Source organism: Barbatula barbatula (assembly GCF_947034865.1).
Source record: "Barbatula barbatula genome assembly, chromosome: 2".
Lineage (NCBI taxonomy): Eukaryota > Metazoa > Chordata > Actinopteri > Cypriniformes > Nemacheilidae > Barbatula > Barbatula barbatula.
The window spans coordinates 20,951,906-20,969,594 of record NC_136767.1 but is presented as its reverse complement, the minus strand read 5'-3'; the positions used below and the strand labels follow the sequence as shown (position 1 = coordinate 20,969,594).

The 17,689-nt window shown below is 39.3% G+C and overlaps 1 protein-coding gene across 1 annotated transcript; it reads left to right on the top strand.

Moving 5' to 3' along the window:
- Positions 1 to 1,239: 1,239 nt before the first annotated feature.
- On the top strand, positions 1,240 to 16,026 carry LOC306902740 (2-hydroxyacyl-CoA lyase 2-like; the record flags this gene model as incomplete). The annotated part of the gene is made up of 15 exons (XM_079471565.1): positions 1,240 to 1,248; positions 8,628 to 8,829; positions 8,916 to 9,043; positions 10,932 to 11,070; positions 11,241 to 11,352; positions 11,464 to 11,563; positions 11,781 to 11,878; positions 12,822 to 12,958; positions 13,079 to 13,213; positions 13,993 to 14,107; positions 14,232 to 14,401; positions 14,488 to 14,555; positions 14,701 to 14,772; positions 15,071 to 15,176; positions 15,631 to 16,026. The coding sequence occupies 15 exons, from the start codon at positions 1,240 to 1,242 to the stop codon at positions 15,807 to 15,809; spliced, it is 1,770 nt and encodes a 589-aa protein (XP_079327691.1). The 3' UTR covers positions 15,810 to 16,026.
- Positions 16,027 to 17,689: the final 1,663 nt, after the last annotated feature.

The window sequence follows — 17,689 nt, the reverse complement described above, 5'->3', positions numbered from 1 at the left end:
TCGTACGCTCGATATCTGAAAGGTGCTGATGAGCCGCTTCCCGCAGATCAGCGATCACATCAGGAAAGCTCTTCTCAAGTTCCTGCAGCTTGTCCACAGACAAGGAAAAAAGTGTGCAGGAACTTAAGGCACGAAGTTGAGCAGGCTGCTGTCCTCCCAAGAGCAAACTGATCTCTGCAAAGACATAACAGAGAAATCCAAATAGAAAAAACATTCAATATATAAGCAAGAAACTTAACTACAAGCCAAATACGTCATAACACTTTTATAGAGTACGGCATTTCTCCATCAAATGATGAAAACAAGTAGATCTACAGTAAGTCAACATAAAAAGTAGACTGGCGGTACAGTATATACTGTATGTATATTTTCTTTTAAATATACCAATGGCACACTTAAAGGTTTTTCGGTCGTTTTCCAAGTTGTCCGAATTATGTCTGAATTCTTTCACACATACTACCAGCTTCCTGTCAAAAGTAGGAAGTTCTTGGTAAAAATGATATGATGTGTGTCTCTGTAAAGTTCAAACTGAATTAAAGCAAGTTTCTCATACACCACCTCCAAAGTACTCTCCAGACAAGAGCTCCTGCTGGAAAGACTTGATCTCCTCGTGTACCCGTCCACGCTCGATGAAGAACATCCTGTCAGCAGGACCGTTCCGTTGGATGATGATGTCGCCTGTCTGGAAGATTTCGCACTCCAGCTTCATCAGAACGGCCTCGATCAGCGTGACATCGCCACTAGCAAACAGCCATCCCTTCATCAAGTTTGGGCACATGACTTTCATAACATCCTACAGTACGAAACATGAATGTCTTTTAGCTTTGAGCTCATGAATATGCTAATTTGCTCCTACACATGAACAAAATAAACGTTTAGAAGGTATACACATTTACACTCTTTTGATCGGTCAGTGACAACATTTGACAAAATGGTATAACTGCACACGTCAGTTCATATTTAAAAAAATCTAACTTTCTCAATTTGACAAACCTTTTTTAGCGATTCTTGCAGGAGGCCAAGACAGCTCCTTTTCTGTTGCCATCTGTAGCCTGCAATGGCACGCTTGCGCAATGCCTTGGGCAGATGTTCGAAGTTTTTCAGCTACAGATGTAACATATCAAATATGCCATTATATTATCTGACGTACCTTCAGTTCATTTAATAAAAATGAGCAAATGTTACAAAAGAGCACCTCTTTTACGTTCGCATTGCTAGCTGCAAATGTTGCTATCTGCCATGCAACAAGTGCAATAAACATCGATCCGCCAATCACAGTACTTATGATGGCGGCCCATTGTTCTTCAATACCTACAAATCAGAGAAACACATCCATGCAAACGCCATTATTGCATCTTTTTACATCCTTTTTGAGTGCTGCTTGCTTTTACTAGGTTGTGGTAAGTTTTATTGTTAAGGATTTGGTCAAAGCCCTGAGTTCGTCTAAATGCAAGCATCGCTGAATTTAAGTATTTCGAATGCATGTTGGAAGTGTGACGTACGTGTCGGAGGGTCAGAAGTTCCACATAGTGTCCCGGTCATTTGGCAGAATGCACGAAAGAAAGAAGATGAGTACTTCTCTCCAATTGAGGCATTCTACGTAATGTGTCAAAAAAAGAATAAAACAGGCATTCAATTCACGTGACTTCTCACCATATTAAAAACCATGTACCATTTACCAGGAGGTGTTCTTGTGTGACCCAGCTATCAGGTGGAAATTCACCCAGCCCGGAGAGGAAAAACTGGATGCAGGCGTTCCAGTGCATAATAAGAAACAGCACCACTGCAACAAACAAGGTTCTAAAGGTTCTTCTCACTGCTACAAGCTGGATGTGTAAATCCTACAAGCACGTACGAAAACACCATGCAACCATTACAATCACACTCCATACAACAACAAAAATGTCTACTTTTGTATGCAAGAAACTGGCTATTCCTTACTTCTTCAAGTTCCAAGAAAAACCTGGTGAGTTTCGGGACACGGAGCAGACGTATCATGCTCAGAATCCTCACAAACATGAGGATCCTCATGATCTTTGAGGCCATCAGCGAGCTCGTGTCAACGTGATAGTTTTCCTGAAACAAATCAAATATGGTTTTATAGTAAGACGTCGAATAGTTGATATCATCAATGTGACTGATATTAATAAGGCCGAATAAGCAAACTCACCAAAATTATGATGAAGACATCCGCCGGAAACGCAGCCAGCAGGTCTGGAACAAACCACGAGCTTAGATAGTCTTTCTTTATCAGCTGAGGATCAAGAACGAGCACCTAGACGGAACAAAAAAGTGCGGACTGAAAATCTGTTTTGAATATAAAAACATAGACAGGTGCAGCTAAGTAAGATAATCATATTTACGTTGTTGTCATCAGTTAAACTGGACTATTTCTAAAAATGTGTGATTGGCATTATTAAGGCGTTCATCAGTAATCTGGCTAATGCAAAGGTTTAGTTTTCATTTCGTTTCTTGTTTTTCACCCAGAACGCTGTTACGGCTGGTTTCCTACCTGACCATGTTCCTTGAAGAATCCCATTCGAAAGTTTATCAAGATGTCAAAACAGAACACTATGTCTGAGATGACATTTAAAGATAACCAAATCTTGTGTGAGCTTTTGTGGATATCCTCAGAAAAGGCCATGTCCAAAGGGATGGCAAACAAGTTGAAAGATGTAAGGATGATCATGAACAGCAGGTATACATTTCTGCGGAAAAAAAAAGGCTTTGAAACACAAAATCTATTGTATGTTGCTTGGTTAGCTAATTCACTCAAAGTCCCACCGCATTCAATAATGTGTCGTTGTGTCACTCATCTTTTAGCACTGAAATAGCATCTGTAAAAGTTTTTTTCCTGTGATTATGATTTATTCATGCCTTAAAAAGGCTGAAATGTAACATTTGTACTGTATACATAGATGCTTCATTTGACGTGTGAGCAGCGTGTGCTGGTGTTGCAGAAGCAGAGCTGAAACATCAGTGATGGTTATATACTGTATGTAGTATATGCACCATCCACATCTATGCCTCACATGAAGTTGTAAACAGAGGCAGTTTCAAACAGCATTTTTTAAACCGTCTTTGGTAAATATATGGAGAAAATACTCTACAATGGATTCAAGTATTGAAATTGCACACGGTTTATCTTAAAGCGTATATAAAAACACGATTATCGATTTATCGATTGTTCAAAAGAGGGAGTTTAACTCAAATTAAATTCCTTTATGATTTTGTTTTCACATTTTCCTTCATATGCAAAGATATTTCTAGTAACAAAAAGTCCAGGGCCCTTTTCCAGTGGAAGGAATGAATGCCTTTCATGATTTAACCTCCTCAAATAAGCATTAATACAAATGATTTGTACCCCGACCCCCAAAAACACAAGATTTTGGTTAAATGTGGTGGTGCATTATTAATAAAATGAGATTTTTCCGGTTACCTGGCCCGACTCCGCGGATGTATAATACAAGTCTCTTTGTCAGACGGTTCTCTGTATTTCAATGGCATCCTTCCTGTAAGCAAGTTTCAGCGAAAGGTGAAAGACGATCTCTTCTGATGCTGGTCGTGAAGCGAAGTGTACAGTTGACCGTTGCCTCCGTTGTTTTTTAAATTGCATCGAGTGAATTTGAATGATGCAGATCATCGTCATATTCATGCCGCTCCACCAGCAGCGGCTCGCCCATAGAGGGCGCTGGGGTGCCGACCTCCCTGCCAGTTTTTTATTTGTATTTAAAAAAAAAAATCTTTTAATAATCTCTCATTTTGAAAAATAATCTGTGTTAATTACATGATATTAATGGTTTTAATCTAGAATGTGTTTAGAACTCTCCAGAATGATATTTGGATGTTGGTGTAGTAGTAGTAGCCAATAGGCTGTCTTCCCTGGGCTCCAGTTCGCTCAGCCCTACAGTGCTGGAATTTAAGCCAATGGTTCCCCGGTTGCTACGCAAAAAAGTTTATATTTCGCCAATCATCGTCGTGTAATTTTAAGGTTTAGGGGCTCTGAAAATATCGCCTGTAGTACCAAGATTAGTGATGGGCGATACCACATTTTTTTGATGCGATACGATACCGATATTTTTTCTTTAAATTTAAGCGATACTGATACCGATACTGCTATCATTTTTAAAGTGTATGAGAATTTTTCATTTTTATAATAGAATATAATTACAATTAAAGACAAATTACGACTTGTACTGGCCATTAATAACATATTTATTATAAAAGGTTAATTTAACAAAAAAATTAAATGTTTAAACCACATTCTTCCAAAAATTATGATGAAATAACGTAAATCCTAAAAACATTAACTGTGCATTTTTTCACTGTCATTTTAAACAGGCCATTTTTCTTGAACTGTTACACTTACTGTACAGAACTATTACTGAACTGTACTGAAGTTTCCTATTGCAAACTTTCATTTGTGTGCGCGCACAAACACACTTATTTTTATTTGCCTATTTGTACCAAGTGACAAGGGATTACACGTAATAGGTTAACTAATGACCAGCTCTTTGTACCTGGATACTTTTTGCCTCCCTGGAAAGTCTCCTGTAACGTCTTTTGTCGGACAGATGAAGACTGGGCAGAGGAAGACTGGGCACGGGCAGCTTGGTTTCGTTCAACCTCTTTATAAGTTTGTAAATGTTTAAAAAGGTTGCTAGTATTATTGCTGTGTGCCACTTTTTTATCACATATATTGCATCGTGCAATATTGTAGAAAAATAGCACCACACCACGCTACTTTTCCTCTCTGCCATCGTGCCGCTCTGTTTAAAATGAATGCGTCGTCCACGTGACCACACAACTCGCGCTGCACCATCAAAATACACCCGCAGTGCATGCGGGTATGACATCAATTACGTATGGGTAAAGTCCACTACGTCATCGCGCTACAGACTGCACGCACGCACAGCCGGCTGGAAAGTTTTAACATTTTAAACACCGCCACCGATTGACATAAACACTGCACAGCTTTGATAACATTTAGTCATGCCTTAATTAAGATATCGATACTTTATATGAAATATCGATACCTAAACAGTAGCTTTCGAGTATCGATATATCGATACTATAGCATCGATGTGCACATCCCTAACCAAGATTAGAGCAGTGCACCACTTTTTACCTTTTACCTCAGAGCGGAGTGCGAGTGCAGTATGGCGGCGCCGGCGACGTTGAATATCAATAATGTAGTCGTGGGAGTTAATCTTGCCCCAAATTCAGTAAAATCTCTACACCTGTATCCATTCGAAAGAAGAACATTAGCGGAAAAACTAATTGTAAAAGAACTCGGACCAGACAAGCCAGAAGTGAATATAACGCAAAAGGCGCGAGAAAAGGAGAAAACCTACAAGAGAACCTTTTCCCGAGGTTGGTTCGATCGAAAGGTTTGGCTTACTAGCTGCGGTTACGCCAATGCAATCTTTTGCTTCCCTTGCTTACTGTTTAAAACAAGTGCTTGTGATAGCTGGTGGACACAGACAGGGGTGACAGACCTGAAACATATGTCAGAACGCATTAAGAAACATGAACGGGCAAGAGTGCATATGGACAACTCTGTGAAGCTAGCCATGCTAGGCCGAATTAGTATAGCCACACAGCTAGATGAGGGACACCGCATTGCCATAAGAAGGCACAACGAGGAGGTGGACAGGAATCGGCATATTTTGTCAAAGATCATTGATGCCGTGAAATGTTGTGGTGCCTTTGAACTTGCTTTGCGTGGTCACGATGAGAGTGACGCATCAGAAAACCCTGGCATTTTCCTGGGTCTAATTGATCTTATGGCCTCAATCGACCGTGAGTTGGAGGTGCACCTGGAGAACGCCACTGTTTTTAAAGGCACTTCGAAGACCGTGCAAAATGAACTGTTAGACTGCGCATGTTGTCAGTTCTCAGAGACCGCATTCTGGAAGAGGTGAAACAGTCGGACTATATTGCCATTCAGGCAGACGAGACAACCGACATCTGCACTCATTGTCAGCTTGTGCTTGTGCTACGGTACATAGATGGCCACAACAACATTCAACAACGTTTTTTTGAGTTTATCGCGCTTCCAAATGCGACCGCTGATACGATTGCCACTGCATTATTGGAAAGGCTGAGCACCATCCTTCCTGCGGGACAAGAGAGAAAATTAATTGCCCAGGCCTATGATGGTGCCGCAGTGATGAGGGGTGCTACAGGTGGAGTGCAGCGTATAGTGCAAGACGTCTACGGGAGTGCATACTACGTTCACTGTTATGCGCATCAGTTGAACCTCATTATGCAGCAGGCAACATCCCACATCCCAAAGATCGGGCAGTTTTTTTCAGACATTGGGGGGTTTTCTACATTTTTTTCCAAGTCATTCAAACGAACGGCAGTGCTGGATGAAGTGGTGGCACACAGACTTCCAGGAGCTTCAACAACGCGATGGAACTTCCACAGTCGTGCTGTTAACACAGTTTACGAGCACAAAGATGAACTGGTTAAGTGCTTCCAAACCATTCGAGACAGAGGAGACTTTGATGCCATATCAAAGAGAGAGGCCGGGGGTTGTATGAGAATGTTGGAAGATGAGGTTTTCTGTTTCATCCTGGCGTTATTCCACAAAATCATGCCACATGTAGACATGCTGTTTAACCATCTGCAGAAGAGGAACATAGACTCTGTCTTCATCGCAGGGATCACCCAGAGGTTCACTCACAGCATACAGGTGATCAGGTAGGCTATGATTTTGCATATTGGCTAAAAACATGCTTATGCAGCCTAAAGAATAAAAACATAAATCCACATGGCTTAGCACAACAGAACCTATCATAAATATTACAATTTTGCCACCATGTTAGACTAGTGAATTTATTTGTGATGAATCTAGATAACATTGACTAGGCCCAACACAACAATAGCACATATTTTAATACAGGTTTATTAAAATTATGTTTATATCTCCAGCAAGTTGGTTTCTGATACAGTAATTTCAGGGTGGACAGTGACTTGTGAAACTTATTTTGGATCAGGGACTCCGTTCCTTCTCTAGTTGAGGATGAGGAGTATAGGGGACCCGTACAGGAACCACCCCCGAAGAGACGGAGGGCAATGGGAGAAGAAACGCAACAGCATCTGGCAATAGAGGTAAGCAGTAATAGAAATTCTGTTTCTGTATTCTATAGCCTATATGTATTTGTGTTTGTTTGCACATTTTTGTATTCTGAATTGTCAAATCTATCTACTTTTTTTTCACATTTGTGATTTTATTAATTAGTGCTATATGGTGTGTATGTGTGAGTGAGTGAGCGAGAGAGAGAGTGATAGAGACCGCCAATAAAGCGAGTGAGTGAGTGAGTGATAGAGACCGCCAATAGAGCGAGCGAGCGAGCGAGTGAGTGAGTGAGAGCTAGTGTCTGTATTGTAATTAATAAAACTTACTTGCTCATAACAAAATTGTAACTGCTATGAATATGCTGATTTTGTTGTATTGTTGAACTGAGAAATGTGAAAACTTAATGTTTTCTGTGCTTACTCTTCTACAATTATGTCTAATTTCATAGGTGTGTGATACCATTATGAGCCATGCCAAGGAGAGGTTTTCTTTCACCAATCATCTCATCAGTGCCACTCTGTTGCAAGGAGACTTGTTCCCACAACACAGCAGAAAGTTCCCAGATTCAGCACTAGGAACCACGGTGGAAGCCTATCCCATGTTGGACAAAGCCAGACTTAAAACAGAACTGTCCCTTATCTATGAAAATGAGGACTTCCAGGGTTGCAGTGGTGCACTGGCTCTCTTTCAGGTTGTAATGGAAAATAACCTTCAAGACACATTCACTGAAACTGTAAGTCTTCTCAAGATCCTCATCACCACCACACCAATGACAACAGCAGAATCAGAGAGGTGCTTCTCTACTTTAAAGAGGATCAAAACGTTCCTTAGGAACACTATGGCACAAGATCGCCTCAACGCTCTGGCTATGCTCTCTATAGAGAAGAAACTCACACGGGACATTCCAGATTTCAACACAAGGGTCATTGAGAGATTTGCCACTCAGAAAGATAGACGAGCAAAGTTCCTGTACAAATAAGAATTCTCCATCCCCTTCACTCACTCACCCCGTTCAATTAATATTGTCTTTTTAGACCATTGGTATTGACTGGTTTGAGTTCTTTTATTGGTATAGGCAAGGGACATGGACTAAAATGCACCAGAATGCAGGAAATCACATCTATGAAATTAAAAAATTTCTGGGGGAGGATCCCCCCAGATGCCCACACACACACACAAACAGCCCCACCTAAAATATTTTTCACCAGCCGCCACTGGTGACAGGTCTGCACGCGCAGCTCACTGCATCACAAGCCTTGCTGTCTTTGATCTCATGCGCCTATTTGACACTTAAGCATTCTTGTTGTATTGCCAAAAATGCAAGTTTTTACTGCAACATTGCATGTAAACACGTTCGTGCAGAACACCTGTTTTGGCAGATATCCATAAATCAGGACAGGGAAACACCACTCCCACAATCCGACAATGTGTCTATTATTCTATTCTCTTGAGGCGTATTCTCCTCCCCTCGCAGTGACAAAGATTGTTGCATTATACACCAGGGAATGTTATTCTAACTGTCAACGTCTGTGACACCCAGACAGAAAGTAAGAGTCCCCGGCATGGAGGAGAGAGCGTGGCGGAGGTCCTGCGGGCTCACGGGGTCAAATTCGTCTTTACGTTGGTGGGAGGACACATCTCGCCCATCCTGGTGGCCTGTGAGAAACTGGGCATCCGCATCGTCGACACGCGGCACGAGGCCACGGCTGTGTTTGCAGCCGATGCCGTGGCGAGACTTTCCGGTAAGAACAAATCTAAGAAAGCAAGAGGGTCCTTCGTGTTGCATGAGGATGTTAGATGGTGATAATCTAGTGTTTTGCCCCTGTAGGCACAGTGGGTGTGGCTGCAGTCACGGCCGGACCTGGACTGACCAACACTGTCACTGCGGTGAAGAACGCTCAGATGGCCGAATCTCCTCTGCTTCTTATCGGTGGTGCAGCTGCTACTCTACTGCAGGTCAGAAAGTTACTTCAAGGTGCACTTTACATACTCTCTGCTCAGCCTGGCGTGCTGGAACACCTCTGCCTTATCTGTTCCTCATATCGCTATTGGTGTGAGATTATATCAGGTAACTGTCCGTCACAGAGGTAACCCCCTGACCGCAACAGTGAGGCTCTGAAAGTAGAAATCATTTTATGAATTTAATTCTAAAACTTGAATATAACATTTCATGCGCAAGTTGTGAGTTTAATATTGAGTCTGTCAACAACTGTGTGTATAAGAATGCTTAACATGCTTTCTCTGCACTCATGAGATTGTGGTAGTGATGAAATTACAGGGTTTTATCTCCATGTATCTCTGACACAGTAAACTGGATGTGTATTCATCACCTCACCTCAAGGCTTATCTTAACTCTCCTGGTTCCTCCCGCCCAGTACAAGTGTACACACAGAGAGCAAATAAGTCAGCAATTACTTTTATATTATTATTGAACCGCTCTAACCGGGATCTTACGAAGCATGTTGAAGAGAAGAAACGCACTAGAAAGAAAATAACAAAGCAAATGATCTCATTTCAGTATGAACAGAAGAACAGGTGTACAGGGATGAAGCTTAAGGAACGGAGCTAAAGAAGAAACTTCAATGTTTGCTTCATTTTTTCTTAAGAATAAAATGACATGCTTTGTTACTACTTGCCCGGTCAAGAGCTTACAGTATACTTATCTATCAAACCTTTCAGTGTAACAAGCACATCGCATTCTCATGTATATATTAACACGAAGTGTTGAGTGACATTAATGATCAATTATTGTGGAGGGATTCTTTCGCTCATAATTTAATATAGAGGAGTCTCTGACACCATTGTTTGCGCATAATATTTCCTTCTGGAAGACGTATGATGCCAAACAATAAGCTATTAAAAGTAAACTGTTAGCTAGCATTATGATGTTGTGAACACTTATTCTTGTATTATAAAGTCGTTACTTTATATTTGACGGAATACTTGTGACATTCAATGTTTCGACTTGCTCTGAACAAGAATGTCATTATATCATCATCATTATATTCAAATGAAATTCCGCACTGCTAAAATAATTTATATTTTTGACGAAAAAGGGTTTAAGCATAAAATAAATAAGTCTATTTATCACAAAAATCTATTTATCACATATAAAAAGAGAATAGTTACTTTCACACTAAATGCTAATGATTTGTAAAAAAAAAAATTTCGGCCAATGGTCAATAATCTTTTTTACATATTTAAAGCACAATAAAATGTAAATGTTCCCCTAATTATTTTATATATTTTAATAAGTAAAATTCTGAATTTGTACATATTGTGTTACGCTGAATGACAATGTAACAGTATTTCAACCAAATTGTGACTTTATTGTCCAAGAAACTTTACGTTGTAAGTAAAAAGACATTTTACTTACATTTAATGTGCTTTCTATGGACACAAAATCACTTTATCAATTTATTTCGACCCATGTATAAAACATCTGTGAAGCTATTCTAACTTCTGATGATCTTTATGGCAAGAACATAAAACTCCTTTTTTTAAATAAAATTAGGATGTGGATATAAATATGTGAGTATTGTCCTCCTAAGAATGTGTTGTCAATCTGATCCCATAAATTCTCATTGGTGCTGAAAAGTTGTAGACATAGTATATCTTACTGTAAAATACATTTGATATGAACATTCTGTTGAGTCGTGTGTGTAACGTAGAAGAGATCCTAGCTTAAGACATTAATTGTTTATGTTAATACAGCGAACAGTAATATTTTAAGTGTGTGTCATATGTGATGGTTTTGTGATCTGTTATAAATATGAAAATCTACAATTTGTACAAGAATAACCCACCACTCTTCCTCTTGACATTCGATTTTTGTGTTTTTTAGGGTAGAGGAGCCCTGCAGGATATTGACCAGATGTCTCTCTTTAAACCCCTCTGTAAGTTCTGTGCTTCAGTGAGAACAGTGAGAGAAATCGTTCCTACTGTGAGAAAAGCATTGGCCGTGGCACAGTCTGGCACACCAGGTTATGCTGCGAATGACCATTTTTTCATTTAATCATTTATCATTTTTGTGAGTGATTGAAACATGTCACTTTTCAGACAAGTTAAGATATAGTGAATCACACTTTTTAGAGAGTACATGACCTGACTCTGTGTGCATAAGTACAGTTTGATGTGTATAACAATTTCACAGGCCCAGTGTTTATCGAGCTTCCCATAGACACGCTGTACCCTTTCCATGTGGTGGAAAAAGAGTTTGCCCCTAAAAACACTCCCAAAGGTCTTATGGGCAAAATCACTGCACGGTAAAACATTTCTCACTTTTTATTTCCTCCAATTTTCTTACGCTTTATTTCATTATTAAAGGAAAGGCAATCACTTTTACGTTGAAAGTGTTTTTGTTTGTTATCCGCCAGGTATCTTAAAAATCACTTATCTAACTTATTTGCTGGAGCTTGGGAAAACCGTGATCCCTCCCCACTTCCCGTTCACATCCCGCAGGCCACAGAGGATGAGGTGAGACCTGTCAATCATTTAATGGCCATTTGAGATGTATTATTAATTGCTTTTATGGTTGCGTCACATTAGATCTCATTTGATTCTCATCATCTTTAACATGAACCATAACAGGGCAGAATGAAACGATCTAGAAAGCTGTGACTTTTACTTCAGACATGGCAGATTAGATCTTATTTACATGACTCGGTATTCAAGTTGTTTCATTCATTTCCAGATTCAAAGATGTGTGGAACTGGTGAGCCGAGCCAAGAAACCCGTCATACTGTTGGGCAGCCAAGCAACCTTGCCGCCTACACCTGCAGATGATGTCAGGTCATTTAGCCATTCTGTCTTTACCCAGTTTGTGTCATACTCGTTCATGGAGTAGTTCATCAATCCCCTTCTGGATATTAAACCTATTGTCTTTGTGGTGCCAGTCTAGATATTTAAAGACACCCCTCCTTCATTAAACAGTAAACTTTAAACATTTAATATTGACATATACTGGTTGACACCTTTACATTTTTTTAAATCATATCGTGAAAAAACCCGTTCTGCTACTTTAGACCTGCTTACTATTTATTTTTCTTTGCAATAAAGGGCATTAGAAGTATAAAATAACACTCAAAAAAATTTTTCTCAAAAAATTATATTCTCATGTGGTTCAAAACTTCTGGTTCATTTTTATGTGGAAAAGAAAATATGTTGAGAAATCATTTTGGGGCCAAGTCAATGGGGCGGTGTTGTTTGGCTACCAACAAATATCTTCTTTTGTATTCTGCAGAACAAATATTTATTTTTCTTACAAAAAAAGAGTTTAAATCTTGGTGTGAACTATCCCTTTAGGTCCGTAGTTCTCAAACGTTTTCCTTGTTGTACAGTGCATTTTCGACCCTCCCCAAAATAAAGTCGCATAATCCTAAACTAGAATTTTAAGAAACCAAAAACATATTCAGTTATACAATGCTGAAACATAAATAATTTTGGTTATTTTTCTAGTGTTTGATTGCGTGAAAAGTATGATACAAATTCCGTGTCCCCCTGGATCAATCTTGGGGCCCCCAGTTCGAGAACCACTGCTTTAGGTCCAAAGGGTTTTTATGCTCCATATGCAACCAACACAGTTACTGTATGTATTGAATAAATTGATCATATAGAATAATGCTTTAGTTGTGTAAGCATGAGCCAAAAACGGCAACAATTATTGATTTATAGCACCCGGACATGTAACTCATGGTTGAAGTTTGAACTCTCTTTTTGGATGTGTGTCTTACAGAAAGGCCCTAGAGTCTTTAGGCATTCCTTGCTTCCTGGGTGGGATGTCTCGGGGCATGCTGGGAAAGAACAGTCTACTGCACATCAGACAGAACAGGAGAGATGCCTTGAAAGATGCTGATCTTGTGCTGCTGGCGGGTGAGTAACAGCGCCATCTAGTGTCTTTTTATTTTCTATGGTTTTATACTGTTCGGAATGCTTAGAAAACTAAGCTATTCTTTTTCTAGATGTCAATACATGATTTGTTTTGGTTTGTAGGCACAGTGTGTGACTTCAGATTGGGTTATGGAAGGGTGCTGAACCGACGGAGTAAAATCATTGCAGTTAACAGAGACAGAAGTCAGCTATTGAAGAACTCGGACATGTTCTGGAAACCCACAGTGGCCATTCAAGGTGAAGAAGTGCAGTTTAATTTCTTTCCTGAATACATAATGTATAATACATTAATGAAAATAAAATTCTCTGTACTATAGTATTAACTATAGTATCTAACTAGTTTTAATTCATTAACTGTAATAGGCCTATACTTAATTGAACACCCTATACCGGAGTATCTTGACTATAGTAAATATTATAGTATACTCTACTACAGTATTTTATCATTTGTGCACATCATTTACATTACACACTTACAATCTTGTGATCAATGTTTTGTAAAGAGACTGTACTTTATTGTGTATATTTATATGTATATAAAATATGTGGTCTTAAAGCACATGGGACATCTTTTGGGACCTTTTGAAGTTTAAAAAGCTCTGCACTAAATAAACTAGAATCAAAATCCATCTGTAGTGGACATGAAATGGTAAATGCGTCACATGATTTGGGAGGGGTCGTGAGATATGTAGGAAGTGGTTATCGGGCACCTGCTCACCTGTTGTGGGTCAGGAGGGGGTGAATGGGGAGTAAGTGTACTCTTTGTTGACCAGCAATTTATTTTTGCAACATGTTTGTGGAGTAATAATTGGAGTATTGGAAAGCTTTCTGTTTTTTGTATGTATGATGTCCTTTTTGATGCGTCACAAATACAGCACTCCCAGTTTAGCCGCTCAGCGGATTACAGCTACATCATATTTGTATAACTTGAGGTTATAACCTGTGTATACATACAGTACATATACACTACTAAAAAAGGGGTTCTACACTGACAATTTGTTTTCCAAATGTTTCAGGCGATGCTGGCTCTTTCCTCCTGCGTCTCTCTAAAGCCCTCAAGGGACACAGATGCCCAGAGGAATGGCCTCAAAGTCTGAAAGAAGGAGATTACGTCAAAGAGAAAACTAAGAGGTGAACTTTCCCCACCTTTTCTATTCTTGCTTGCATGTCAGCTTTGTCTCAGGAGACTGAATGTGTAAACCTATGACCTATAACTCCCTTTAGTTTCATCTCGCTGCCTATTTGTTTATCTCAGAGCCAAAGCAGATGAGAAGACAGAGATGCATCTGAATCCTCTGAATGTTCTGCACCGGGTGGATGAGCTTTTGAATGAGGACAGCATCATAGTGGCCGCCGGGGGAGATTTTGTCGGCAGTGCTGCTTATATCATGAGGCCGCGGGGCCCGCTGCGCTGGCTAGACCCAGGTTAGCAGGACTATCGATATTTTTTGACCTGTTTGTGAACATCTAAAGCACCGTTTTGAAGGAATTGATGATTCTGTTTTCTGGAGCTTTTGGGACTCTGGGTGTTGGAGGAGGTTTTGCTCTGGGGGCCAAGCTCTGTCGACCTGACTCTGAGGTAAGACTGTAAAGAAGTTAAATTGTATTGAATGCTTTGATATTGATCTCTGTTTGACCAGAGGACCTAGCTGACCTGACTGTAGTGACATTTGCCCCAGTTATTGAAACAGCTTTTCCCACGTGGTGCGATGTGTGTGTTACAGGTTTGGATCATTTACGGTGATGGTTCCCTTGGATACAGTGTAGCTGAATTTGATACCTTTACACGCCACAAGGTGGGGAAAACACGGCCAAACCTCACATATAAATCCCTTTTATGTACTGGGGACAAAGTAGTTTACATATCTATTTAAAAGACAGGACAGGGCGTAATAGGGTTTTGGATTACATTTGATTTATTTACAAATGAATTAAAAAATCATAACATTTTTAACCCTTTCCATATGCGATCAACAGCAGATGAAGCATGTTATGTGATTGTCCCCATAGACTTATATTGTAAGTGCATAATGCATAAATGCAGTATATAAGCCAGAACGATTGTAAATGAGCTGTTTTTTCACGTCATGTCAGACACCGGTGATCGCTCTGGTCGGAAATGATGCCTGCTGGAGTCAGATCTCCAGAGAACAAGTGCCTTTGCTCGGGAGCAATGTAGCCTGTGGTCTCGCCTTCACAGGTGAGATGGTTTACTCTAATAATATTTTCAAAATGTTGTCATAAATGTAGGATTTAGCACGAGTTTGAAGTTTACAGTACACCTCCCGAGTCTTCAAAAAAATATGTGGATCAAGATGTTTTTCAGAAAAAGGATATTGTTGCATGTATGTTTTTTGACCTGTGATGTCATATTACTAACCAGGGAAATTATTTACTTGAATGTTGTTGTACCGTACAGTTCAACTACGTGTAAAATCGCTTTAAAAGAGAAGTCTGGGTCACAGTTATTTACCATTTTTGTTATTTAGTAATTTATTGTTGAGTCTTCCGTAGCACCTGTGACATTATAGGATTGCATAGTGTCCAGCAGTTGTACACTCAAGGAATACAGCAGCACTGACATTTGACTTTCTTCTATACTGTATTTGGATACAAAAGTATGAATTCGTTTTTTTCTTGTTTTCTGCTTGCAGATTATCACATCGTAGCTGATGGCTATGGGGGCAAGGGTTACCTGGTTGGGCGACAGGATGAGTCACAACTTGATGACATCATTAAAAAGGCACAGAAGGAAAGAAGAGAGCGAAAAGCCATTCTGTTAAACGTTCTGATTGGGAAAACCAACTTCAGGGAGGGCTCTATCTCCGTCTAAACAGCGACACTGTGCACGATCCTGCCTAGAAACCCAAAGTTCTCTTTTATGTTTTACATTTCAATTTTATGTTTTAATTTTAAAGCCTAATTAATTTATATGCGGTGCACATTTCAGTACATTTACAGACTGACTTGTTAAAACAAAAAGAAGTTAAGTTATTGGAATGGAAGCAGAGTATCAAATGTGTGCAACAACATACCAGATTGCAGCGGTGTTGTAACTAGGACAGTTTTTAAAGTTAAATTGGGTGAAACTCAGAAAAAGGACATGTTGTGGTCATCTTTCTCTCCACCAGAAATAAGACAATATTTCGCTCAAAGAGAGCTGATGTTTAATACATTTTTACATTGTGACATTATTTTATAAGTAAGCACATACATTTACCCAATGTCTCAGTGTTGTATTGGGGAAATAAGGCTTATTTTTTTCTTGTAATACTTAATTTGACAAGTACCATGTTGTAGAATTTGTTGTACTGGCTTTAATTTATGCTTATTTTATTTATATTACGTACTGTATTACAGTATGAGAATCACCATTTAGAATAATGAGAATTATTGAAACCTCCTATACAGGACCCATAACAATGAATTTTTTTGATTAATGTACTTAAAGTAGGTCACAATGTCACAATCGCAAAAATTATTTATTTAAGAAAAATATAAGTTGTATACGGTGGCCTGGACATGTTTTTTTTCTTGAAGTTCACCCATTTCCTTAAGGAGCAGCAGTGCCTTAGTGTGTCGCTTTGGAAGATCAGAAATGTTGTGGTCCTTTCAATATTTATTTCATGTTTTCCAAGCACATTAATATATGACAATGAAGGACTGATCTGTGTGTTAGTGTGGCTGCTTGTGTGATATATGCAATAGTGTTGAATCTTTTTCATTCAACGGTGTGCCTGAAGCTGAAGACCATGACTTTGCAGTTACAGTTATTGTGCATGCTTACTGTATGACGGAATCAGTGGATCATCAAATTGAAGTTTAGAAACATGTTAGTTTTAATCTAAGTATGACCGTAAAATATATTTATAAGAACCTCTGGAAATAAGTAGTCTGTATTTTTTCAATCTGAGACCTTTCTATATCACAGTTCTTTTCCTCAGGTTTGTGATTCACAGAATCATTTAGGTATTGTTATATAATTCATCAAGATGTTTTGATTGCAATAAAATCACGAAAGACTCATAAACATCATTGAGAACAGCATCTTATTTCACGCCTTCTGATATTCAGAAGCTTCTGGGGCTTGTGAGTGGGCTCCCAGTGGAGAAGATGATTCTGGTAAAGGTTGCTGGACAACCTGGTCTCCTTGGTCCGGCCTCAAGCTGAGTCTCTGGAGCATTTGAAGAAGCCGCTTTAGGACCAAAGGCCTTAACCAGGATCGCTTTAAAGCTGATTTAGGTCATAACCACCAAATGTGGATTTATAATCCCGCTTACTTTCTCCTTCCTCCATAGCATTACACTACTGCAAAGGTATTTTCATCTTCAAATAATGTCAAATTAAAAGATAAGATGGCCAAAACTGTGACTTGAGCACTAAAGGGCAAACCACTAAATGTTTCCATATGTTAACACTAGTATTGACAAGAACCAACGAAGCCCAAAAAATCAGAGACAAGTGTGTGAACGTTTCTTAGTTTTAATTAATAAGCACTCCATCTTCTTCACACTTGATCTTCATTTTCATCCTCCGCAGCACCTTCTGTAAAGCACACAAACAAAACACTTTAGCAGAGAGTTAATGCACACATAATACACCAACATAAGCTGAACTTCTGAGCTTTGTTTTGAGCATTGCTAAATGGACTGTAACGTCACTCGCATTGTTTTTTCAGCATAAAGACTTTTTTTAAAGCCACTACACCCAGTC